We start from the raw sequence: 25,462 nt of genomic DNA on the forward strand, positions 1-25,462 counted from the left end.
TGGAGTGCTCCACCTGCAGCCCCGCTGCTTTCTAGAGCCCGAGCATACTGTTCGGTCTCCAGCCAGCTGGAGGCTGAGCAGCTTATTTGCAAGTTGGGCTTCAGGAAGTGGAACGGTGACAGATGGAGTGCTCCATCCGCCTTGCTGCTTCCTAGAGCCCAACTTGCGAGCAAGCTGCTTGGGGAGGCTGTCGCACACCCCACCTCCGAGCTGGCGCCTTCTTGGAAAGATGGAAGTGGGGTTGAGGAGATCCCAGCTGGGCCACAGCAGGCTGCTACCAGACCACACCCACCTCCATTGGAGCCTGCTCTAAGAAGACACCAGCTTGGAGGTGTGGTGAACGACAGCCTTCCACAGGCCCACTGGGCAACCCTCGGCACTGCCCCGCCAGGCTGCCTCAGACTGCCATTGGCTCAGGTAAGTGTGAAGGGGGTCGCAAGGTGCGTGGAGACGCCTGGAGGGGGTTTCATCTCCGGGCACCATTTGGCCCCCATACGCCTCTGTCTCTAGCTGCTGGAGGTACATTGAGCTAGTTATCATCTGCTCTTGGGCTACCAGAGCAGGTAGCCAGAAAGAGACTTGTAGATTCATAGTATCCTTCTGGAAAGGCTAGGTGAAGGGGGCACCACACTTTGGTTCTGAACTTCCTCACCCAACTAGTTCCAAAATATAATGCTAAGAAATTGCTGTTTGGCTCCATAGCACTTATGCTATGTGAGACCTTCCGGTTCTGTTTAACAACTGAGACACAGTTTTCCCAGGTAAATGGGGGAAAGCTTAAGACAGAGAGCCAGGTGAAGGTAGTTTGGCAGTTGGACAGGAAGGGAATAGAGCTGCCAACTCCAGGTTATGAAATTCCCAAAGATTTTAGGAGTGGAGCATGAGAAGTAGGATTTGAGGAGGGAGGGTCCTCACAAAGGTATAAAACCATATACTCTGCCCTCCAAAGCAGCCATTTTCTCCATAGGAACCTAGTTAACTGGAAAGTGGGAGCTGGAGATCACTCAGAATTACAACTGCTCTCCAGATAACAGTGATCAGTTCCCCACTCATATAACTCTAATACCAACTCTTCAATATTTCAGACAGAAGCTCTGCATGATACCTTTTTAAATTAACATTGTTCTTGCTTACACAAAGCTTACCTTCAGTCACATAGTCAACATTCTTGTGCTATGGTGGCAGCTGCTGCTGAAGCAATGATTTTTGAATATGCATTGACAACCAGAAGATTTCCAGTGGTCAATTAGAATCCTTATGAAGCAAAGCATTACCCATTTTCTAAAAACACTTGGTGAGCACCAGCAAATGTGTTGGAGGCACCATGGTGCCCACAGGCACTACATTGAGGAGCCCTGATCAACAAGAAACCACTGGGAAAGATCTGGAGTGAAGTACCACCAATATGTGGGCCACACCCAGCTTTCTCATTAAAAGTTGAGCCAGATGGGTCCAGAGAAATTCTGAATAGATATTGAGAGAAAGAAATAGGATTTGTGAAAGCCAATGAACTGAGGCTTGGTGCAGAGACAATTGATGTAATTGGTTAATGAGAAAGACAACAAAAGGCTGAGAGTTTGTCTTGAAGAAGGATGCAAAGCACCTGAAGGAACAGGTTCTTTTTTTAATACTGTTGCTGGACCTTGACTTCTGGTTGAAAGCTCAGGTCTTCTCCCTGGCATACTGTGCCTTTACCAGCTTTGATTGATGTGCTGTCTAAAGCCATTCCTTTAAAAGTGTGATCTGATGGCAGCGATCTACTTCTAATAACTTCCAATAGTTACTTAGTGATAGTGGAAAGTGTTGTCAAGTCACAGATGACTTATGGTGATCCCATAAGGTTCTCAAGGTAAAATATATTCAGAGGTAGACTGCCACTGCCTGCCTCTGTGTCACAACTCTGCACTTCCTTGGTGGTTTCCCATCCATGCACCAACTAGGGCAGTGGTGGCGAACCTATGGCACGGGTGCCAGAAGTGGCACTCAGAGCCCTCTCTGTGGGCACACGCAAACACAGTTGCACCCCCCCCCCCATCTAGGCTGGCCTGGGCAGCTGGACTCGATTATTAGCATTAAACCTAAGACCTAGTTTTGGGGAAGCAGTGTAGGTAACCCTGTTAAGCACTGTTAAATCCCACTGATTTTCATGCAAAGAACTAAAGAACGATCCTTTACCAGGGAGTAAGCTCGGTTGCTGGCAATGGGGCTTGCTTCTGAGTTAACCCTCCTAGGGTCGTGATTCACCCGTTGGAAGAGTTGTGCGGTTGCTTCAACGCAAAGCCACCGACTACCACCAAGCTTACTCCTGAGTAACACACGCCTCGGAGCCAATCGTTTTTTCTAAACGAAAACCTGAGTATTCAGGTTAAATTGCCGTGTTGGCACTTTGCGATAAATACGTGGGTTTTGGGTTGCAATTTTGGCACTCGGTCTCAAAAAGGTTCGCTATCACTGAACTAGGGCTAACCCTGTTTAAGATTATGCTTGGCTGCCCAAAGGTCTTCGTCCTGCTGTGGATGCAAATAAAATGAAAGAAGAAAACTTGACCCCAACTACTATGACAACCGATGGTTTCCACTTAGAGGGAGAGCCTTTATATTTAAACCAATATATTTTTGAAAGAGGTAAATGTGATTTTAAAAAAAAATTAGTAAGAGCTTAATGAAGCTAGAAGCAACATTGTTAAAATGTTTGTGTGGCGGAACGGGCTTGCTTTGCCTGGCAGGCCCTCTTCCGCTCCCAAGCCTCTCCCAGGGGTTGCCAACTTTTCCTGGGGAGGGCTTGCTTTCTCTCTGGGTAAACCGCTGCTACCACATGGCCGATTTGAGAAACAGCCCACTAGGGAAGGCCCGGATTCCCCAACTTCCTTTTCCAACAGTGAGGCCTTGCCTCAGTTTCCCTTGGTTCCCCGCTCTTGGGTTCTACAGGGCAGATTGGAGGTCCTGGAGGAAAAGTTGCTTGCCAGTTGCCAGCCTTCCTCCCCCCTCCTATTTAGATAACGCATCCAAGACAGTGAGACATTTGTGTCACAGAAAATTGTTCTCCACATTTCAGGTTTAAAAGTATTTATTACAAAAACAAATGGTCACAAGTATATTTTAGCACTGCACCAGATTGAGCAAGGGTTTCCAAAACAAAGGCAATGTAAACACAAATTCCCTGTCCCTCTCCCTAAACATACCCTAGCAGTTGTTGAAAATAGGGTAGGCCCTTAAAGTTTAGAAGATTGGAATTTTCAAAGAGATCTCATTACCTGGCAGGCTGAGTGAGCTCCCTGGATGAGCACATAGTTCCAAAATGGCTGCTCTCTGTACAGCCCCGGCAAGAGGTCTGTTCTCCACAGTGACCCAGCAGAAAGAGAAAGAGAACTCGCCCCTCTCTTCCCAGAGTTTTATCAGATCCCAGACCCCACCGTCTTTCGACCTGGGTTATCTTTCCCCCCTAGGTCAGGTAGCTCTTCCTGCTGTTCAACTGGAATTTCTAAGTTCTCCAAATCTATGGTACTTGGTTGGAGAAGGAGAGGAGGAAAAGGGGGGGGGGAGGCGATTTTTCCACAGTTTGCAACTGTCTGTACTACATAGATGGAACTTACTATACTGTATAGATGGAACTTACTATACATATTCTACTAAGGTGTGCTTATTCTAATCCTCTGTATGCAAAAATAAGAAAACTAGCCAAGAATCACTCTGACATTTAAATTTAACAAACAAGAACAACCTATAAAACATCCCCCGATAGCAATGGCAAGCTTGCTTTCTGCTATCACAGTAATGATCGCTGAGAAAATTTTTTGCTCTGACGTATTTGGCATTCTTGACAAGTAATAGACAACCTGTGTGGAGTAGCGTTTTATATGGGATTTCAAACAGCTGTCCATTCTGGGTCAAATTATATCAGGACTTCACAGAAAGAAGTCTATAAACAAATGCAGCTGTCTTATGTTAACAGAGGTTTCCCCAGCCCACCACCCACCATAACTCTGATAAGAAATTTCCATTTGTATTTCAGAAAACAAAAAGAGAATTTAACTGTCAAATGCAAAGGTCAGAGCCTCTGCAATTTCTAATGAAAGCTTTTCTCACGTTCCTTAACTAAAATATTCTACATTTGTGAAACACTAAGTTATCTGACACTCTTATGATGAACACTTGAGTACAAGAGTTATTAAATATGTCTAGCTGTTTCTCCTCTTTCCTTTTAGCCAGTGAAAATTAGTACACTTACTAATGAGCAGACTTTACATGCAACCTAAGCTATATGATCCTGGTCAGAAATACATTTTGACGAGAACTAGAATAACAAACATTTTCTTTATATTTGCGTACTATCACTACTTTGTCTTCTGGATTCCTTGCATAAAATAACACTTCTATGTTCAAATGGGTTTTGATAGTCATTTGGTGTGGTTGGGTTTTGTTGTAGTTCTCTGTGGTTTTTCTGCCACACCCTGTTTCTTATATTGTACTGTTTGTTTCATACACCAGAAATACATTTTGCCAAAAGGTCAATCAGAGGAGGAAGTAAAGAGCAATGGCTCAAGTCAAGGAAAACTGTTGCATAGCATGTATATCCATGAGGAGATACAATGGTCTGAAGAGTGAAAAACAAGGGGGGGAAACAGATTCATCTTCATCAAGCTCTTTCTCTCCCAGCTTCATCATCTTCATCAAGCTCTTTCTCTCCCAGCTTTTTAAATAATGTCTCCCTTGCCCCATTTTCAAAGGTTCAAAGTCCTAGAAGCAGAGTTAAAATAGCACATGTTTTCCTTACATTGGTACCAGAAAAAGTAAAATAATGATGAATTGTTTTCTGAGTGCTGATCAAGGGGTTATAGGGCTCATCTGGTAAAAGAGAGCTTATCTTTATTTTATTGGGCATAAACAAATTTCTAGTGCAATAAATGGGCTTAGAAGGATGCAACTGGTAAGAACTGCTCTATATATCTGCCAACAGGAATTGCAGGAAGAAAAATAAAGTAAAATGTTCTAAAATAAATAGCACAAGCATGAAAGAAATAAAACAAAAATTAACCAAGCAAAATATATTTACATTAACTGAAACTCTCATGCACAGAGATATATCTACCATTCAGAGTTGACACATCTCCATTTCCTGTGTGTTTTATAAATTGTTTCTGGATAAAGACATACTGTCACAACTGTTAGCATCATTTTAATGGATGTCAAATATTTACTTGCTCCTGAAAATATGCATTAACATTGTACACACTGAAATCTTGATAGGACCAAATGAGTTTAATCAATATAAACATACATGAATACGTAAACATTTTTGAAACTTAAAATCATCCAATCTAAACAAATCCTGTAAGTTAGAAGACAAGCAAAAAAATATTTTTGGCTGCAAACCATTTCCATTTCCTCAGGATATAAATCAAGAGCAATTCCACTGAATTGACCTGAATCTTCACCAGTGTAAATTAACCCAAACCAGGTTCAAGTTAGTATGATCTACCAGAGCCGCCAGGTACTTTATTTGTTTTAGTTACATTGACAGTTTTGAAAGTAGTTCAATTAATATACTAATTCAGCTACTATAAAGACCATTTTATTACAGAAAATGTTTTAAATCTCACAATTGTTCCCACATTGATTTATAACCTATACTATGCACGACCTAAAACATGCATAATGTTTTCCATTCTTGCAAAATATATCTTTTGGGGAATATCAGGATATGGCAGAGTTATGTTTTATTCACGTCCATAAAATTCCTATGCTCCAATAGCATTCTGCTCATTTTCAATTTGCCCATCTTTTTGATTGTAACAAGAACAGCAGCAGCAGCAGCAAAAAAAGAAGAAGAAGAAGCACTAAACTTACACAGCTTAGCTGCAGTGGTAACTGCCAAATGAAACAGGCTAAACAGCATTACTCATGGGGCTGCAGGGAGAGACTAAGTATGACAAAAGAACTATTCTGTGAATCTCATTTCAATATATCACTGAAAACATCATAGTATGTTCTGAAGACATCAATTAAATTCTTAATGGAAGTACCTGCTACAGATAAAGGGTTTTCCAGATAAGGCTGCCAGACAGAGGGACAGGATTCCAGGCAAAGCATCTAGATTTTTACACAACTGAGACTGTGCTGGGAATGTAATTTATGATGGAAACCTTGGCTAATATAGACCCATGAGAATCTGTGCTCCAATAAATGTTCAAAATGAGAACTTTAGAGTAGCAAAGGACAGAAGCCCACAATGAAGCTATAATACTGACTTTTCACCTTTGGAATTTATTTAAAACATTCTAATCACATTCTCTGTTATATACCTCTGAAGATGCCAGCCACAGATGAAGGCGAAACGTTAGGAACAAAATCCATCAGACCACGGCCACACAGCCCAGAAAACCCACCAGAACCTGTTGAATCCGGCCGTGAAAGCCTTCGACAATACATTCTAATCACACTTTTAAATCTCGCTTTTCCATCCAAATTGGTAAATAGTCAAAAAGATATTTTAAAATCACCTTTAAAAACAATATACATATATAAAACAAGAATCACAAGCTTGAACAGGAAGGAGAGTCAGAAAGAAAACATATCGTGAATGAAATAAACAGGTCATTACAATGGTAGAATGGGCCAAATGAATCTCCCTGGGGAGGGAATTCCACGGCCTTAGTGCTACAACAACAAAGGCTTTTCTAAGGTAGCATCCATTCAGGCTGGCAACCAAAGTAGGGCTCCTCAAAACGACCATACTGATCAGGTATGATCATATGAGAGTAGGTAGAACTTGAGGTATGCTAGTCCCAAGTCATATGGGGCTTTAGAGTCCAATATCAGCACTTTGAATTGAGCCCAGAAACAAACTGGAAGTCAGTGTGGATAGAACATGACTGATATCGTCTCTATGACCTACTGAGGTCAACATTCTGTCTGCTGCATTCTGTACCAAATGTAGTTTCCAGACATTCTTCAAGGACAGCTTCACAAAGAATGCACTGCACTGTACTAAGGGCATGCAACATACTGGCAAGGCCTTTTTTTTTTTTTTACCCAGAAAGCCTTACTGACCAAAAGGTGATCCATTGGAATATCCTGACTGATGATTTCACAAGCTGCTAAGAGGTCCAAATATAGTTTCAGAGGGTAGCCATGTTGGTCTGCAGTAGAAAAGCAAGAGCTGCATCCACTACTATCTTAGGCCGTTTCCGCATGGCCACGATGGGGGTTGGGTCGGCGTACATGACGCCAACCCAACCCCCCCCCGGGACCATTCGCACGAACGGTCCCAGTTGCGGTGGGGAAGATGGCGCTGCGGAGCACCGTCGTCCAATCAACCTACCTGCTCTGCAACTGTCCGGCGCGTCGTCGAGGCCAGGGGACACGCCCCCCTGCCCTGCGCAACCACTCCGGCGTCACAGGGCAGGGGGGCGTGTCCCCAGGCCTTGGCGACGCGCAGGATGGTTGCAGAGCAGGTAGGTTGACCGGGCACAGGGGGGAGGGAAGGCACCTTCCAGCTGCTGCCGTTCGTACAGCAGCGGCTGGAAGCCGCCGTTTTCTGTAAACCTCGCTCGGGAAGCGAGGTGGAAAAACGGTGGCTTCGCGCCACTCGGGAGGAGCAAGGGCAGCACGGCTGTGAAGCAGCTGCGCCCCCCCATGCGAACGGCTCCCTGGGGACGGCGTTTTTGCCGTCCCCAGGGCGCTGTATTAGGCCCGTGCAGAAAGGACCTTAGAGACTAAGGCCGTTTCCGCACGGCCCCCCAGGCGCCCCCACACCGGCAAGAATTCTGCCGGCATGGGGGCAGAGGCCGGCGGACGACATGCGGAGCCGCCTCTTCCCCCTTCCCTTTCCCACTCACCTTGTCCCCGTCGTCAGCCTGCTGGCCTCCGAAGCCCCGCCCACGCTGCCCTCCGACCTCCAGGGGTCGGAGGACAGTGAGGGAGGGGCTTCGGAGGCCAGCAGGCCGACAACGGGGAGAAGGTGAGTGGGAAAGGGAAGGGAAACAGCGTGTTCCCGGCGGTGCCATTCGCACCGCGCCGCCGGGAACCCGCTGTTGGGGCAAAAACAACCCTTTAAAGGGAGGGGAAGGGCAGCCAGGTGAGGGACCTGAGGGAGGGGAAGGGCAGCTGCGTTGCAGCAGCGCCGCCTGTGCAAATGGCTCCCTGGGAACAGCGTTTTTGCCATCCCCAGGGCGCCATAAAAGGGCTGTGCGGAAACGGCCTAACAAAATTTATGGAGTATGAGCTTTAAAAAGTCAAAGCTCCCTTCATCCCTTTGTGAGAGTTCTAAAGACTCAGCAGGATAGCACTCTTTCCATCCATCCCCCAGAGCTGGTAATCCACAAGGGTAACTATAGTAATTTCAGTCTCATAACTGTTGTGTCCCTGGTCCTTCCAATAACCAGCCTCAATTGATAATGAAATCCATTTATTGAAAGACAGGCTTCAGATATGCTACACGTTAAGAATCTTTGGACAAGACTACATATGGCACCTAAATTCTCTTAAGATATACAGCTCCCCTCACCCCCACCCTTATAGCTAAGCAATCCAGCCCCCTTAGCCATTTACTCAAAGCCTTGCAAGGCTCCCAGACAGGCCATCTAGCTTATCTCTCTGGTTGGGCATCTTTGTTCTTTGAAGCGCACCTGCAAGAGGAGCAGTGATTCATCAGAAAGCAAAAGTAACCAGAGAAGAGCAGTTAATAGCATAACAATCTAGAGACACAGATACCACATCCCATCCAGGAGAAATGATGACTGACCAGGACTTGACAAAAACCTAATTAGAAATGTTAAGTCAGGCATACAAACTGGCAGGTAAACATTCTGGTACCTATAGAAGATTTCAGTTGACAGCACACTCTCAAACCCAAGATTCACTCTTAAGTCAAACCTACAACATGAAACTTTAAATTGTTTATATTCCATGTTTCTCCTACTTTGTAAGACCTACAGAAATCACATGGTAAGGATGACAAGGTTCCTCTAGCTTAATAGTTGGGGGAACTTGTCAAGCTAGAATGAGAAGTTATACCTAAGGAATATTGTAGTCGACCCACGTGGTCAGCGCAAGAACGAGACGAGACGCGGAGATAACATCTGGTGGAGATCGCCAGCAGCGGGAGCGCGGAGGTCCGTGTTCCTAGCGAGTCTCCCGCGTGCTGGTTCCTGGCACCTTTTATTGTGATTCTATCGGGGGCGTGTAGAAGGGAGGAACGGAGGGAGTTCCGGGAGAGCGGGAGGTCGGGAGATCATCATGTGAGGCATGATCTCACCTGGCTACGTGCGGAGAGGAGCGTAAGCGTCTGAGCCTAATCCTCACCTGGGGGCAAGACCATTGTCCCTGCGCCCGGTGACTGAGCCAGACAGTTCACGACCCGTGACTCATAGGGGGATGAGGAGTGGGGGTGCGGTGCGACCAGAAGGCCGTAGGAGCGTAGGTGTTCCAGCGCTCGACCACGGTGCTGCTGGGTCAGCGGTGCATTACTACAGAATATCTTTCTCCTTCATAATTACAAACAGAAAATGAGTCTTGGTGTGTGTATTTTTTAAAAAATTGGCTGTCTTTCATTTCTCTCTGTTTTTCTACCTTATTTTTTAAATTACAAGACAAACCATGTATTGGTCTCAACCTCCCATATTACATCTATTGATTGGGGCAGGGGTTTTCAAAATGTAACCATACATATTAGTTCACGTTCACTGGTTGTTCAATTATGATTATGTTTTAAATTCTAAAAAAAACCCTGACCCTAAAAATTTCACTGGGGGAAAAAATATTCAGATGCTATTACAGTCAACACAAGGAGCTCTCTTCTCCTCTGTTGGATTTCTCTCCTGCTTATATTTGCAAGTGGGTTTACTATGAATGAACTGTAGCTGTTAGCTACAAGCTAGATCAGTACTTACTTTTTAAGCAGTTAATGTATACACACCTAACATACCTGTGTAACCATGCACCAAATTTCAGAACACTCAAAAACATATGCAATTTCAAATATTAACTGCAAAATTCAAAAATGAAGATAGCAAAAAAATTTACATCTAGATCCCAATATATACTGTCGTCACAACCGGCACCCTTACTAGAACATTTTTTACTGCTTGCCATTGAGAGAGGCACAAGAAAATGTGTGTGTGTTAAGTGCCTTGAAGTCACCTCCAACTTATGCAGCCCTATGAATCAGTGTCCCCAAAACATCCAGTCGTTAACTGTCTTGCTCAGGTCTTCCTTTATCGTTTCCATCCATCTCATATTACCTCTCCCTTTTCCTGCTGCCTTCAATTTTTCCTAGCATTAACAAGAAAACTTGTTGAACGCAAATACTAATTATCTATTTGAGAATGCAGTGAAAATATTAACTGGCATAAATCAAGAGTACACAGTAACTACATAATATCTTTAAAAGCAGAAAACAACCTGTGTTTGAATGTTGAATAGCAAAGACAGCAAATGGTTGCACCAGGGGTTCACACAAATAGTGCTGGAAAAGAAGACAATGTGTGGTGGTCAAGATGAAAGCAAAAATATTAAGGCATAATCATGGGTAATTCTGGGATGGAAGTAGAGGTTTCATAAGGCGTTTTATTAATTTTAATAAACTCGACTGAAAGAGAAAACAGTGTCATAACAGTCCACACCAGTTATACTTTCACTATAATTGTTGTTGTGATGGAAAGTGTTGGCAAGTTGCAGCTGAGTTATGGCGAATCCATAGGATTTTCAAGGCAAGAGATGAACAAAAGTGGTGCGCCATTGCCTGTCTCTACACAGCAATTATAAACTTCTTTAATGGTCTCCTATTGTAGCCAGAGGGACAGATAATAATTATTTTGTTTTAATATAGTTTTGATAGACATATAGTGTGAGTAGAATTTAGGTTTTATTCTGGTTTCCTGTAAAAGGTTTTCCTTCCTGCTGTAAAATGTATTATTCCCTGAAACCCACTGCCTAAGTCACAAGCTTGCTGAAACAAAAATATTAGATTATGCTAAAGGTGGACCCAGAGAAACAGGATAGATAGTTAATGAATTTTGCATTTTGACATAGCCCCAAGTAATTGTTACACACACACAGGAAAAGCCCACAGCCAATGGCAGAATTTATGTTAAGTAATTTTCTCCTAGTTTGGGAAAAATCACTAAAGAATCATTTAATCACCCAACCTTACTAAAGTCTCTCCCAAATTTTGTAAAAACTAATTAACACCCAGATACAGGGCAGAATGGGAAGGTGAATATGCACAAGAGCCAGCAGGCAAACATCCCTCCCTCCCCCTTCCTTGCATGCCACCCCTCCCCCTCCCTTCTTCCCTCCGCTAGGGTGGGTGGGCCATGTCCAGATGCCAGGCCCTCTCCCTCCTGTCCCTTGCATGCCACTTCTCCCTCCCTCTCCTCCCCTTGCATGGAACCCCTCCTCCTCCCTCCCTTTTCCCTGCGGTGTGTGAGCCATGTCCAGATGCTGGGGCCCCTCCCCCTCCCTTGCATGCCACCCCTCACTCCCTCTCCTCCTCTCTCTCCCCTCCCCTTGCATGGCATTATCACGAGGACAACTATCTGGAGGTGTTTCCTGACCTTGATAAGAACCTGATGTCTCAAACGAAGAATCTTAATGGACCTTGATGGCCCTGTATTATTATTGTATAATTCAGTCTATGATGTAACCTCTAAAATTACTACAAGAAGTCTGTATTTTTTTGTGTTCAGTGCGCTTTGCCAGGCTTGGCCTTGCGCCTTGCCTGGTGCTTAGGGTGCACTGTGCCTGTGTGCCAACGTACCACCAAGCTTGCTGCTGACTTCACTCTACTGAATGAGACTCTGTTCAACCGCATTGAAACTTTATTTTATTTTCAATTTGAATTTTGTGGCTTCAATTTTATCTGCCCTTGCATGCTAATTCATGTATTAACCACAGCAGACCTACTTAGCTTCCAAGATCTGACAAGTTCATACTAGCTTGGGTCATCCAAGTCAGGGCACTTACTATTTGTGCTGCAGCTTTTCCTAGGAAATCTGTCTTATCCACATCTTATGCAATTCTGCAGGGCTTGTAAGCTGTTCCACCAGGCATATGGTTGAGTCAGCCATGGTACCATCTGGCCCTTTCCATTTTCTTCCCCTGCCTCCTTCCCCTCCCTTCTCACTTCCTCTCCTTTTCCTTTTTCCTTGTTTTTTCTGTCCCTCTATTGGGATGTTAATGAGTATCCACACGCCTACAGGATTGCGACATTTTCCTCTTGGATTAATAATTAAACTGACCAGATATTGCTAAAATAATTTTTTTAAAAAATTAAGATATTGCTCATTAGAGATGGAGATTCAGAGCCGCCAGAACAGCATTCCGGCCGAGCTACGCGAGTTTCGGGCGAGTTTCACGCGTGCTCACCCGACCCCGAGCTGCCCAAAACTCGCGCACTCCGAAACTTATTGTTTCGGAGGAGCCACTGCTCCGAGCTGCGGCTCCTCCGAACCTGTAAATAGAAAAGCGGAAGGGGGGGACGCGAGGCAAGCCGTGCGATCCTTTCCTGGTGCTGGGAGGGGAAAAAACCTTCTCCCAGCACCCAGGAAAGGATTGCAAGGCTTGCCTCGCGTTCCCCCCCTCTTCCGCTTTTCTATTTACTTTCACTGCTTGGGCTGGAGGGAGTTTGGAAGGTCCTCCTCCCAGCCAGCAACCGGCAAGGTTCCGCCTTCCAAACTCCCTCCAGCCCAAGCAGTGAAAGTAAATAAAACAAAACATGGGAAACAAAACAAAGCATGCACACAGCACCCACCCACCCACCGGCGGCGCCGCCACACTCCTCCCCCCCAAAAGACCACTCCACCCCAAGACTCTCCCCTGCAAACCCCCTCTGCAACACCAAGTTTAAAAAAAGTTGGAGGGGAAAGGGAATCCCCCACAGACGCCGCTTCTTGTCAGCCAGCAAGGATCGCGGCTTGACAGGGGGGGAAACCCAAACCACCACCACCCCAGCGGCATCCCACTCCCACCCCCAAAAAACACTCAACCCAAAGACTCCCCCTCCCTCCATACTCAAAGGAAAAAAAGGAAAAAAACTGGGGGGGGAGTAAAACCCCAGCAAAAGGGGAAGGAAAACAATTCCACTCGCCCCCCCCCAAATTCCACACCCCAAAGGAAAGCCTCCCATCCCCCCAAAAAAATGACTCACCCAGAGTTGATCCTGCTGCCACTTGCTGGGTCACCAACTGAATGAATGGAGCTGCAGCAGGCCAGCCAGTACAAGGTTTGGCTGTCGTATGGTGCAGCTAATGCTGAAAAGTTGTCACATGGCTAACTCTTGCAAGTGTTGTGTGTGTAAGAAGAAGAGAAGAAGAAGAGTTTGGATTTATATCCCCCTTTCTCTCCTATAGGAGACTCAAAGGGGCTTACAATCTCCTTGCCCTTCCCCCCTCACAACAAACACCCTGTGAGGTGGGTGGGGCTGAGAGAGCTCAGAAGAACTGTGACCAGCCCAAGGTCACCCAGCTGGCATATGTGGGAGTGCACAGGCTAATCTGAATTCCCCAGATAAGCCTCCACAACTCAAGCAGCAGAGCTGGGAATCAAACCCGGTTCCTCCAGATCAGAGTGCACCTGCTCTTAGCCACTACGCCACTGCTGCTCCTGTGTGGGCCAGCAAGTAACTGTCACTTGCAAGCCTTGCCTTTGTTCTGGGCTGTGTGTGCGGGGTCTGGTGGGTGCTGTTGTTTGGCCTGCCTCTGTGGCTGGATGGCACCCTCAGAGGTGCTTGGTGGAGTCTCGGGAAGCCTGCAGGACTAAGAGACCTATGTGGGCCAGCAAGTAACTGTCACTTGAAAGCATTGCCTTTGTTCTGGGCTGTGTGTGGGGGGTCTGGTGGGTGCTGTTCCCCTTGTTTGGCCTGCCTCTGTGGCTGGATGGCACCCTCAGAGGTGCTTGGTGGTGTCTCAGGAAGCCTGCTCTTGCAAGTGTTGTGTGTGCTCTGGGCTGTGTGCTGTGTTTGTGAGATTCTTTGTTTTACATTTGCACACTCCATTGCTGCCAATGGGGAATTTCTGGGGGTGCCTGCAGGGGGTGCATTTTTAGGCATATCGGCACCAAAACTTCAGGGTGTCATCTGGAGACTGTCCTGATTACACCCCCCAAGTTTGGTGCAGTTTGGATCATGGGGGCCAAAGTTATGGACTCCCAAAGAGGTAGCCACTATTTTAGCTCCCATTGGGAACAATCGAGGATGGGCCACCCCCTTTGGGAGTCCATAACTTCGGCCCCCATGATCCAAACTGCACCACACTTGGGGGGTGTCATCAGGACAGCCTCCAGATGATACCCTGAAATTCTGGTGCCACTAGCTTTAAAATTATGTTTTTTTGTTTTTTACTGCTCACTCATTCCAGCAAGCTTCATGTCTAGGAGTTGTGAAACACACAAAAAAACAGACTTTTAAAAGCTAGTGGCACCAAAATTTCATGGTATCATCAGGGGACTGTCCTGATGATACCCCCCAAGTTTGGTTCAGTTTTGTTCAGGGGGGCCAAAGTTATGGACCCTAAAAGGGGCTGGCCCATCCCCCATTGTTCCCAATGGGAGCTAAAGAGATGGTGGCTACCACTTTGAGAGCCAATAACTTTGCCCCCCCCCCGATCCAAACTGCACCAAACTTGGGGGGTGTCATCAGGACAGTCCCCTGATGATACCCTGAAACTTTGGTGTCGATATGTCTAAAAATGCGCGCCCTGCAGGCACCCCCAGAAATTCCCCATTGACAGCAATACAAAAGTCACTAAAGAACAAAGTATCTTGGCCAAATTTCTGGGGGTGCCTGCAGGGGATGCATTTTTAGACATATTGGCACCACATTTTCAGGGTATCATCAGGGGTCTGTCCTTATGCTACCCTCCAAGTTTGGTGAAGTTTTGTTCAGGGGGGCCAAAGTTATGGACCCTCAAAGGGGTAGCTGCAATTGGAAACATTGGGGGATAGGGGCACCCCCTTTGAGGGTCCATAACTTTGGCCCCCCCGAACCAAACTTCACCAAACTTGGGGGGTAGCATAAAGACAGTCTCCTGATGATACCCTGAAAATGTGGTGCCAATATGTCAAAAGATGCGCCCCCTGCAGGCCAAAACGTGAATAAACACAAAAAAATAAAAACGCACCCAAAATTCCCGGATTTTCCCACAGATTTGGGCCAGTCGGAATTCGGCCAATCCGAACCCATTGATCCGAATCTGGGCCGAATCCGAATTGGAACGAATCTGGCTGGTATTGACCAACCCTATTGCTCATTGACTTCACTGAACTCAAGCTAAAGTAACTCTGGAAAGGAGTGCAAGGTATAATGATGCTAGACTTTTCCTTACTGGGTTCATGATGTAGCAGCGCAATGCTAAGCAGAATGTATTAGAATGACATACCTGCTTAGGATTGCATTGTACAGTACTTACATTGGGTAGGAGGTTATACTGTTAATGAATATCAAAGAAATGTTAAAATGAATGCATCCCACATTTAGCAGGCATATTACTTCACTATCTACTGTAACACTGACTATCCAGCACACACAGTTTTAACCAATTAAAAAAATTTGCTTGGGCCATTATTTCGGAGGCATTACAAATTACACACAAAATCGCTGACTTTTTCCATTTTGTCATGTCTAACAGCACTATGGCCTTATTCTCTATTGTCCAGAAGCTGATAATTAATGATATGCACAGGTTTTAGAAGTTAACAGGTAAGATGGTTGTGCTCAAAAGAGGTTATGTTTCAACATAGTTCCTAACTTTATAGTCAGTTGGGAAACAAGAACATTTTGGGAAATTCTGCCTGTTCCAGACATTATGGAGTTAAGCCAAAATGTGTTTCTAACATATATTTCCCTTTCCTTTTTTAAATTAAAAAAGTATGATGCATTGGAAATATTTTGATAAATTTAAATCCATGTAGAAGCATCACTGCTATGATCTCACAACTGAATTCAATCACTGCAGTCTCAATTTTATTACATCTTCCTTTTAGTTTTACCAGAAGGTAATTACTGTGTGTTTCACCCTATGATAGACTTAGGTTCAAATACATCTGTTAAACATTTATGGACTAAATGGTTCAGTGTGCTAGTAAGGAAATATTGTGTGTTTGATGTACTCCAAATATTGTGTTGATCCCCAATTGACAACTGAGTGGAGGGCCATTACAATAGAGGTAGCAAAATTTAACTTCAACTTTCCACAAAGACTGCATGAATAGGCATCCCTCAACTTATCATTAGTCATCACTGTTCACACTATAAATTTTGAATGCCCTTAAATCATGTTGTAACATTAGTCTATGAAAACTCAAAATGCATTTCCACACCATTTTGTCCAACCCAAAACAGAATTTCTGGGTTTCTTACATTATAAAGCTAAGTTGCACTAGTGACTGGGGTAGCAGGCAAATAAAATCAGGAGCAACCAACCAGCTACTTTACACCAAAATGCCATCTTGATCCTATTCTGATTCACACACTATAAAAATTAGCCCCATAAATTCTAAACTGGACCAGCAAGGTGTCAATTATATAGTACGCAAACCTAAAGCAAAAGTAAATATACTATGCAACCAGAAACAACAACACAGGAGTCTTTGTAATTTAAACTAGCCTCAAAAAGTCTCATATAAAAACATCCACTCCTACACTGCTGGAAAAGGAATTGAAATTCCTAAGGCAGAAAATTTTTCAGGAACAGAAACTAAAGCGAGCAGAGAAAGATAATAAGTTAGGCTGGCAGGCTGCAGATGGAAAATTTCAGACAACTGAAGACCCAGGCCAATCACTTACTTGGGGAGAGGAGACTTAAGCAGATATTAGAGGTACTATATACAAATAAAAACAGAATAAGAAAAGAGAAGAGAAGGAAACATCTCTATGATTCATGCTGATTGCATCCAATGTTGATAGTGAGATACAATATAAGAGTACAACCGCTCATATCTCATATTTCACCGGTTCTCTAACATTTGCATAAGAACTTAAGAAGAATCCTTCCGGATCAGACCAGTGGTCTGTTTAGTACATCATTCTATTTTACACAGCAGCCAACCAGGCGTCCTGGAAGTAGAAACAATCGTGACATAAACACGGAGGCCTTCCCTTGATGTTTCCTTAACAGCTTAGGTCTCATACAAAGTTTACCCAAACACACACACTTCTAATACTGTCTCTCAAATCAACCAAGGGTAACAAATCAATAAAATTATCTGTGAATTAGTTTATCTTCAACACAAAAGAGTTTAGAAGCATTTTCAGTGACTGCCTGTATTCCTGAAAATTATGAAATGTGTGGTATAGTGGTCAGAGTGCATTCCAAAGGAAGTGCATTCCAAAGGAAGACCCAAGTTTGAATCTCCATTTTGCTACTGAAGTGCTCTGGGTGACCTTGAGTTACATAGTCTCAGGCATACTTATCTCACAAGTCTATAGAGAAAGGGAGAATGTTGTCATTTTATGTCCCCACATAAGGAGAAAGGTAGAATATGAATTACAGTTAAAATATTCCCTATAACCAGAAATTCCAAATCTGAACCACCTCAAAAGCAAACCTACCTTTTAAGATCCAAGTGGGTGCAGCATGAATCAGGAGGCAGAGGGATTTTAATGATAAAATGACAGAATGTGTTTCCATTTTGCTGAAGAGGGATGTTTTTGTTACCTGCCCTGAGCCTCTGAAGTTAAAATCTCTATAGATCTAAGAGAATGAAGAAATCATTTTACTTTTTTTACATCTTCTGTACATGCACTTCCCATCCGGAAGATTCCTCCTACCTTACCTCAGGTTTCCCCACTCTCACTGTAGTACTGCCATAATAATTTTTCCCCATCCCCAAAATTCCACTCACATGTCCAATTCTAAAAGCCCCACCCCAACGATGTCACCTTTTCATTATCTGCCTCACATGAAAGTATATCTTCCCTCTTGAAAGATCTTCACCTCCCGTCAGATACCCTCCACTGTTCTTACAGATGCTGCTCACATATTTCATCAGGTGGTGCATGCACATGATTCCAATTTGTTTATTGCCCAGACAGCAAGAAAAGTTGATTCATGAGGCACCCAAGTATTCCACTACCACCACTACCCTCAGCTGAATTAATACTGGAGACTGTATTAAATAGTTCACACAGCAACAGCACACCAGTTTTAATAGAAGTTACTAGGTGTTTTGTGTGTTTGAAGAAGAACAACCACTTATTACAGAGTCAAAATAAGATTTTTAAACCCTGCCTCTAGGCATGCCTTTTGAAAATCTCAGCCGACATCTGGATTGTACTAGAGTTAATATGTCTTAACTAGTTACTGACTGGGTTTTCTGTATAATTAATACAACAAAGGGCCTATGTTTTGTTCTATAAACATAATGACTGCTTATGAAAAGTATTTACTGTCTATTCCTATATTAGGCTGCACTATACACACACACCATAAAAAGCCACTCCTCAGGGTCAGGGACCCTCAGAAATGGAATGGGATTTAGCTGGAATGGGATTTAGCACTGGAGGGGGATGTCTTTAGCAGGAAAAAAAATCAGAAGAAACAATACGTAAACATACACATCCTGTTCTTGCAAACGTTTCTGTTCTCATTGGACAAAAATTAGTCCAAGAGGAGAGGTGATTTCCCTCTTCCCACTGCAGCCCTTCATGTTGTTCTTAAGGACCTTCATATATCTTACAGGAATAGGGGAAGGGAATGGAGGACTGCAGAACTGACAGTGAAGGCAGCAGAGATCCTATAGGATCCAGCCCTATAAATGCAAGACTGTGCATTGAAGTCTAGAAAATTATGCATGGGGTAGAAAATGTTGACAGAGAGAAATTTTTCTCTCTTTCTCACAATACTAGAACCAGGGGGCATTCATTGAAAATGCTGGGGGGAAGAATTAGGACTAATAAAAGGAAACACTTCATCCCACAACGTGTGGTTGGTATTTGGAATATGCTGCCACAGGAGGTGGTGATGGCCACTAACCTGGATAGCTTTAAAAAGGGCTTGGACAGATTTATGGAGTATCTATGGCTACCAATCTTGATCCTCCTTGATCTCTGATTGCAAATGCCTTAGCAGACCAGGTGCTCAGGAGCAGCAGCAGCAGAAGGCCATTGCTTTCACATCCTACACGTGAGTTCCCAAAGGCACTTGGTGGGCCACTGCGAGTAGCAGAGTGCTGGACTAGATGGACTCTGGTCTGATCCAGCAGGCTAGTTCTTATGTTCTTATGCATACCTTACTTACGCATCTTCTCCTCTTGCAAACACTGCTTCATCTCCTTGTGTAATCAACCCATCCTTCTACCACCAAAGTATTGTTGCTGCCTTTTGAGACAGGAGACTCACAACTACACAGCAATCTGTTGTTTGTTCCAGCTAACAAAACTGTGATGAATTGAAGCGCACACCTCTTTACCCCCACCCTCACCCCTTTGTAAGGACTGGTATTCCTAAATGAGATAACAGTGTACACATCACTGCCCTGGTGCTGCACTATTGTTTTCCATTTGGAGAAAGCAACACAGACAATAGGATGGGACAACCTGAGTAGCTTATTTTGGCCAGCGGTTACTGTTCAAGACATCAGTCAAATGGAGTTCAGTCAAATACTGTTCAAGAAATCAGTCACCTAGAGATAAACGCAATGTTGCTGTGTTGGTAAAGAAATCAAAAAATGAAACATGACTGCCTGTGTACAAAGTACAAAAGGGTGGTTTAGATTCTAGAACTGTCATTTCTGAACTGCAGCCCTTCCTCTAAAAACCATTTACTATTCCAGGCTTTTAAAAATACACTCACAACAGGAAGAGGAGAGAAGGAGAGTTGCAATTCAGAAACTATAGCTAAAATTCCCAGCCACAGTAGAACAACCCCCTTTTTTAGGAGCTACGTATATAAAAAGATTATCTGGGCTCAAGACCAATGGGACACACAGACTGTCATGCAGTACAAAGAGGACAATATATGATAGCATCTGATACAAATGGGTTAACATTCCACAGAGGTACTGAACCTTTGTTATCTGAGATGTTGATACGTCTCATAAACTCATACAGCTTCTTGGACATGAAATAACTTTTCCCTGGTGATTGATGTTTTTACTACCCCTGTTTTGTATGTTTTTCTTTTTATAATATCCAATTCAAATGCTATGTTTACAAATAAAATACCTGAGAGAAGAAACTGCAAGGGAGGGGAAGTTTCATTTTCACAGCTCTGACTTTCTCCACTTCCTACAATAACCCAAATTGCCATTAGACCACCAGTTACGTGCCTTTTGCAACATCTGTGATAGGTAAGGGTTGTGTGGGCAGTTGCCAATTTTGGGTTTTTCTGGAAATTCCTCCAGATTTACAGAACACTCGATGATAGCAGTGTCTCTACCCACTGGACGGATCTGATAATGTGCACAGGTTTCCATGTTTTGCTATTAAATACAGTGAGGAAAAATGTTACATAATTTAGTCCACAAACTAGATAACCTAGGCAGTTGTATACCTACTAAAAGATGTTAAAGGCTAACTGTGCATGGCAAGAGTTATTCATTGTTTCTAGCTTATTTCTGAGCTAGAAATGTTATGAAACACTATGCTACAACACCCTATTCTTAATAATGAACACTTTCTCAAGAAATAAAACATTCAAACAATGGTAATTCTGTGCCTTACACAGTATTTGAATATGTTAAGTTATATGTTTTATATGCTGGATATGTTTTAAAACTATCTGTTTCTGTCACAAGCAATTATTTAAACTGAATTTGGCAGGGGAATCCAAATTAAAAATGTTAAATTGATCCATAGTTCAGCATCTCTCTCTCCCTCCCCAAATAAACACAGAGCTATTCCTGCTTCCAATTTTTGGCAAGTCTTTGAAAATAAGAAGTCTGAAGTAGAGCAGGAGAACAGAACCATTGATGGAAACCACAACTGCAGGGTTACAATCCACCACTCTACTTACTCAAGTAGAACCAATGAAGCTGTTAGATGATAGTAACACTAACCTAAGTATAGTCAAAATCAAAGCTTTGACTTTTTACTGAAGATCAGGAAACAGGAGTTCTTGCCTCTGATTATTGTTTAATAAGTAATCAGGATTTGCTTTCCATAAACATGGTAAATTTAAACCATGGTAAATTTAAACCATAAGGAATGATACACACAAAACATACAAGTATTATTTCAAAGGAAGAGCTTTCCTAAAAAGGTGTCGGTTAAATCTTGAAAGAGTACGCTGCTGAATCTGCAGCAGGGGCTGCTGGAAAACATGACCTCAAGCCTTTAATTAAGCTGTTCTGCAAAAGAAGCAGCATCATTTCTTCCACTCTGAAATGCAGAATAACCATCCCTCTCAAATAAGGGATGGTACTCTGGTGTATTAAAAATGAAGTAGCTACAAAGCTAATGAGGAACAGACTTGCCAGTATACATGACCACACAAATATACACACACATACAATATCCCAATTCTAAGGATGACGACTGAAAATTTATGGCTATTTCCTTCCCAGGCAGACAGAAGCACAATTAGAATTCTCAGAACAGCAGCTCTTTTGTGCCAGCATGCTGTGTTATGTTTATACTACTGCAGATAAGCCAATGATTAAATAAATATATAGCATACCACCCTTTCTGCATCAGGGTAATTCATAAAGTAATAAAGTGTTCTGGAACACACAGCTGTAGCTGAATTAAAGCCATTCAATTGTTACAGCTAGATCAACAGGAATTTATCACAGAATATCCGGCACAATCAAGCAGAAAAGAGCAACAACATTATACCTTGCACTCCTTCCCAGAGTTACTTTAGCTTGAGTCCACTGAAGTCAATGAGCAAAGACTGAAGAAATTTTTCATAGGATGGCGATTAGAAATGTAGGTAAATGACTTCCATTTCACTGATAAAATATTCAAGGAGATGCATTTTGAATATTTTGCTTTTCATCTTCTTCTTATAAGTGACTCAATAATTCAATACTATCATCAAACTCCAGAATTTATTTGCAAATGTGATATTTTTCTAGAACATTTTTAGATGGTGACTTCATAAACACAAAAAATAATCTTTAACTCTATTTTATACTCTTTTTGTAGCATTCCCTGAACAACCTTTTAATAAAGGGAAGATGCAAAAAGTTTTTGTAGGGGAGAGAATTCCATAGCTTTGTTGCCACTACTAAGACGACAATGTATCACATAACTATATATAGAATTGTAGACAGTGAAGGAACAGGTCTCAAAATGTAAAACCAGGATCTGAGGGTACAGGAGAATTAACAGAAAAGCTCCTGCCTTACTATCTCCTGGCTGGGGTCATAAATTTAGTTAATCCAGTCTATTTTCTTATCAAAACCAAGGCAAAAACCAAACGGAAAAGGATCCATAGAATTAATTTCCTACAAAAATCCAAGAGCTGAGACACCACCAACCTACTCAGATCCACTAAAAGTAATGTGCAGAGAAGTACAAGGAGTGAAAAAATCTAGAAAATATCCTTACCTTGCCATTCCAAGACTGGAAAAGTTGGATGGGACAATCAAGATATCAAGTCTGGAAAAGGGATGGGTACCAAGCAGAGCATAAGCTGCTGAGAGGCAACGAGGAATCAGCTGTAGAATAACTTGCTCACAAGATTCCTTAAGACACCAAGGAGCAAAGAGCCGATGAAGAATGACCACCTGAGCAGCAGCCACAGGATCTTGAAAACGGCATGGGTAGGGTGAGTGACCACAAGCCTGTTCAAACATCCTGAAATAACAAATAATAGATTGGTTTGATTTGGCATTTCTAATAAGCTAAAGTTATTACAGAACAACTTCCAAGCACACGAAGGTAATGTAGCTGTAAAGTGCTGCAGTAAGGCAACAATCCGTTTGGATCAGAAATACCATGTCTTCCCTTGCATTTGTGACTGATGGTCATAGTATCAATCTCTATCAAACAAGAGACCCAAAGTGGTGCAGTGGTCACAGTGTCAGATGAGCGGCTGGGAGACCCAGATTTGAATACCCACTCTTGGTGACCTTGAGCTAATCATACACATTCACCCTAAGCTACCTCAACAGTTTGTTGTGTTGGTAAAAAGGAGGAGCATGACTTTAGGTTTCCATGGGGGAGAAAAAGGTACACAAAAAGTAAATCCTTATACATAATTACCTAAGGCCGTGGTGGCGAACTTTTGGCACTCCAGATGTTATGGACTACAATTCCCATCAGCCCCTGCCAGCACGACAATTGGCCATGCTGGCAGGGGCTGATGGGAATTGTAGTCCATAACATCTGGAGTGCCAAAGGTTCGCCACCACTGACCTAAGGGATGGAATGTCTGATGACAAACCCCCAGCCAATGGACACTCAGGACTAATAAAGTAGGTCCTGTGCGCCCAGTGGTGGGTGACATTCCATCCCTCCTCAAACAATAAACCAGCACTCCAGGGCAGTGGCAGGTTGCCGCCCGCTGCCCTGCTGAGCCTGCCTCAAGCATCCCCATTGTACCCTCCTGCTGCCCCAAACAGCAACCCAGTGTGGAACAGCAGCGCATTGTCCCCCCACCCCAAACAAACATCAGGACCTACCTGACAAGGACGACGAGCACTAGCCTCGGGTAAGTAGAACTGGGGGTGGAACAGAGGGCTGCTCTCCTGGGAGGGGGCAAGGAGGGAGGGGAAGGGAATCACCCACCCAACCTTTTAATTTAAAATGGGTTTTAGTGCTAATAAATAATAAGTAACTAAAATAAATACATGAAGTGGCATAGGATCAGAGTTGAAAGTAAGCCAGTGCATGTTAGCAAAAGGTCAAAAATTGGCCAGTATCAGCCATGGAGAGGCTTGATGTCTGGGGGTGGGTGTTTCCCAGTTTCTGTCTGGCAGATGCTATGGGAAGTGTCCCTAGTTGGAAAGCAAAACAAAGCAGAGTCCACATTGGATAGGGATATGCTGGCTCAAAGCCCTTCCAGAAGCAGAGGTGAAAGACACTAAACCAGATGGGAAAGAACTTCATCTGCGAAGTTCATGAGGGCCTGTTCATTTCTATATGTAAGACATTGCAGCAGAATCTTTAACATCTGAGGGATTAAGTGCTTCTACTGCCAACATCACTTCACCAAGTACTTCCCCATCCTGCTCCTTCTCTTGCCCCTCAGTGAGCAGCCCAGATCCCACAACTAACCTTTGCTGACCAGAATAAGGAGGGAGAGGGGAAAGATGGTTGGAAGTTCAGATAGCATATAAGCAGTTTGTTCAAAGGAACCTCAAGGTGTGACAGTAAAGGACATGGCCAGTGCACCTCTACTACTGTCACCTTCATGTCATAGTATTCCCCATATCTATGTATTGGTGTGAAAGTTGGACAGTGAGGGAAGCGGACAGGAAGAAAGTTGATTCATTTGAAATGTGATGCTGGAGGACAATTTTTACAGATGACATGGGTCGCCAAAAAAGCAAATAAACCAGCAGCATGCATTGACTCAATCAAGGAAGCCATGGCTCTCAGTTTGCAAGATGTGAGCAAGGCTATTAATGATAGGACATTTTGGAGATCACCTTAAACTATATCCATGATGGCAAACCTATGGCATGGGTGCCCAATGTGGCACTCAGAGCCCTCTCTGTGGGCACACATGCCATCATCTCCCCCTCTCCTTTCCCCCCTCACCCAGCCAGAGGCGACTGCCAGCAGATGTGTTGGGAGTCATGCTGCACAGGCTGACTGTGCACAAGGCGCTCTGCTGGATGAGAGCTTCAGGGAGGTCCTCTTGAGTCGACCTGATTTGCTGTAAGTACCATCTACTGCCCCACGAGTACCCCCTCTCCCCCACAAGGCTTGGGAGACTGGAGGCTGGCACACTTTTCTTGACATGTAACTTTTGAGACCAAACTAAAAGGTTGGGGGTAGGGTTAAAAAGCGGCAGCCCGGGTGAGGGGCTCCCATTGGGAGGAGTGCGTCTGCCAATAGCAGGGCAGGCACAGTGGTGGGATTCAGGCGCTCGCCCCGATTGGGATGAACTGTTTGTTAAGGGCCTCCTTCCCCTGGGAGAGAGAGCGATGGGGCTTTTAGTGCCTGGGAGCCCAGGGAGGGAGGAGAGATCTTGCAAGGTCCCAAGGCTTGTGGCGCCAATCCCGTTCCCACAGGATCAAAGCAAGGCCTTGTGTTGGCTGACTTCATTTCTCCAAGGCCGGGGACTGCAGGTGGTGTTGGGGGGAGAGAACTCCAGGCGTCATCCCATAATTTGTGGGGTGCCGCAGGGGGCGATCCTCTCCCCGATGCTCTTTAACATCTACATGCACCCCCCTGGCAGGTTTAGTCCGGAGTTTTGGGCTGCAGTGCCATCAATATGCTGATGACACGCAGCTCATGTTCATGATGGAGGGCCACCTGACTCCGGCCCCTGATGCTCTCCAGCATTGTTTAGACGCTGTTGCTGGTTGGTTGAGTGCGAGTCGGCTGAAGTTAAATCCTACAAAGACGGAGGTCCT

General features: G+C 44.0%; 1 protein-coding gene across 10 annotated transcripts in view; it reads right to left on the reverse strand.

Moving 5' to 3' along the window:
• Positions 1 to 25,462, reverse strand: part of LOC125436451 (aminopeptidase O (putative)) — a 235,445-nt gene that overhangs the window by 188,746 nt on the left and 21,237 nt on the right. For all 10 annotated transcript variants that reach the window (XR_007245061.1, XM_048503443.1, XM_048503441.1 and 7 more), the window contains exon 5: positions 22,485 to 22,733. Coding sequence is in view for 9 of the 10 variants with exons in the window: in XM_048503443.1 (XP_048359400.1) it covers positions 22,485 to 22,733 (249 nt within the window). In the remaining variant the exon portion in view is untranslated. The remainder of the gene's footprint in view (positions 1 to 22,484; positions 22,734 to 25,462) is intronic.

The sequence above is a fragment of the Sphaerodactylus townsendi genome, linkage group LG07, assembly GCF_021028975.2.
Source record: "Sphaerodactylus townsendi isolate TG3544 linkage group LG07, MPM_Stown_v2.3, whole genome shotgun sequence".
Lineage (NCBI taxonomy): Eukaryota > Metazoa > Chordata > Lepidosauria > Squamata > Sphaerodactylidae > Sphaerodactylus > Sphaerodactylus townsendi.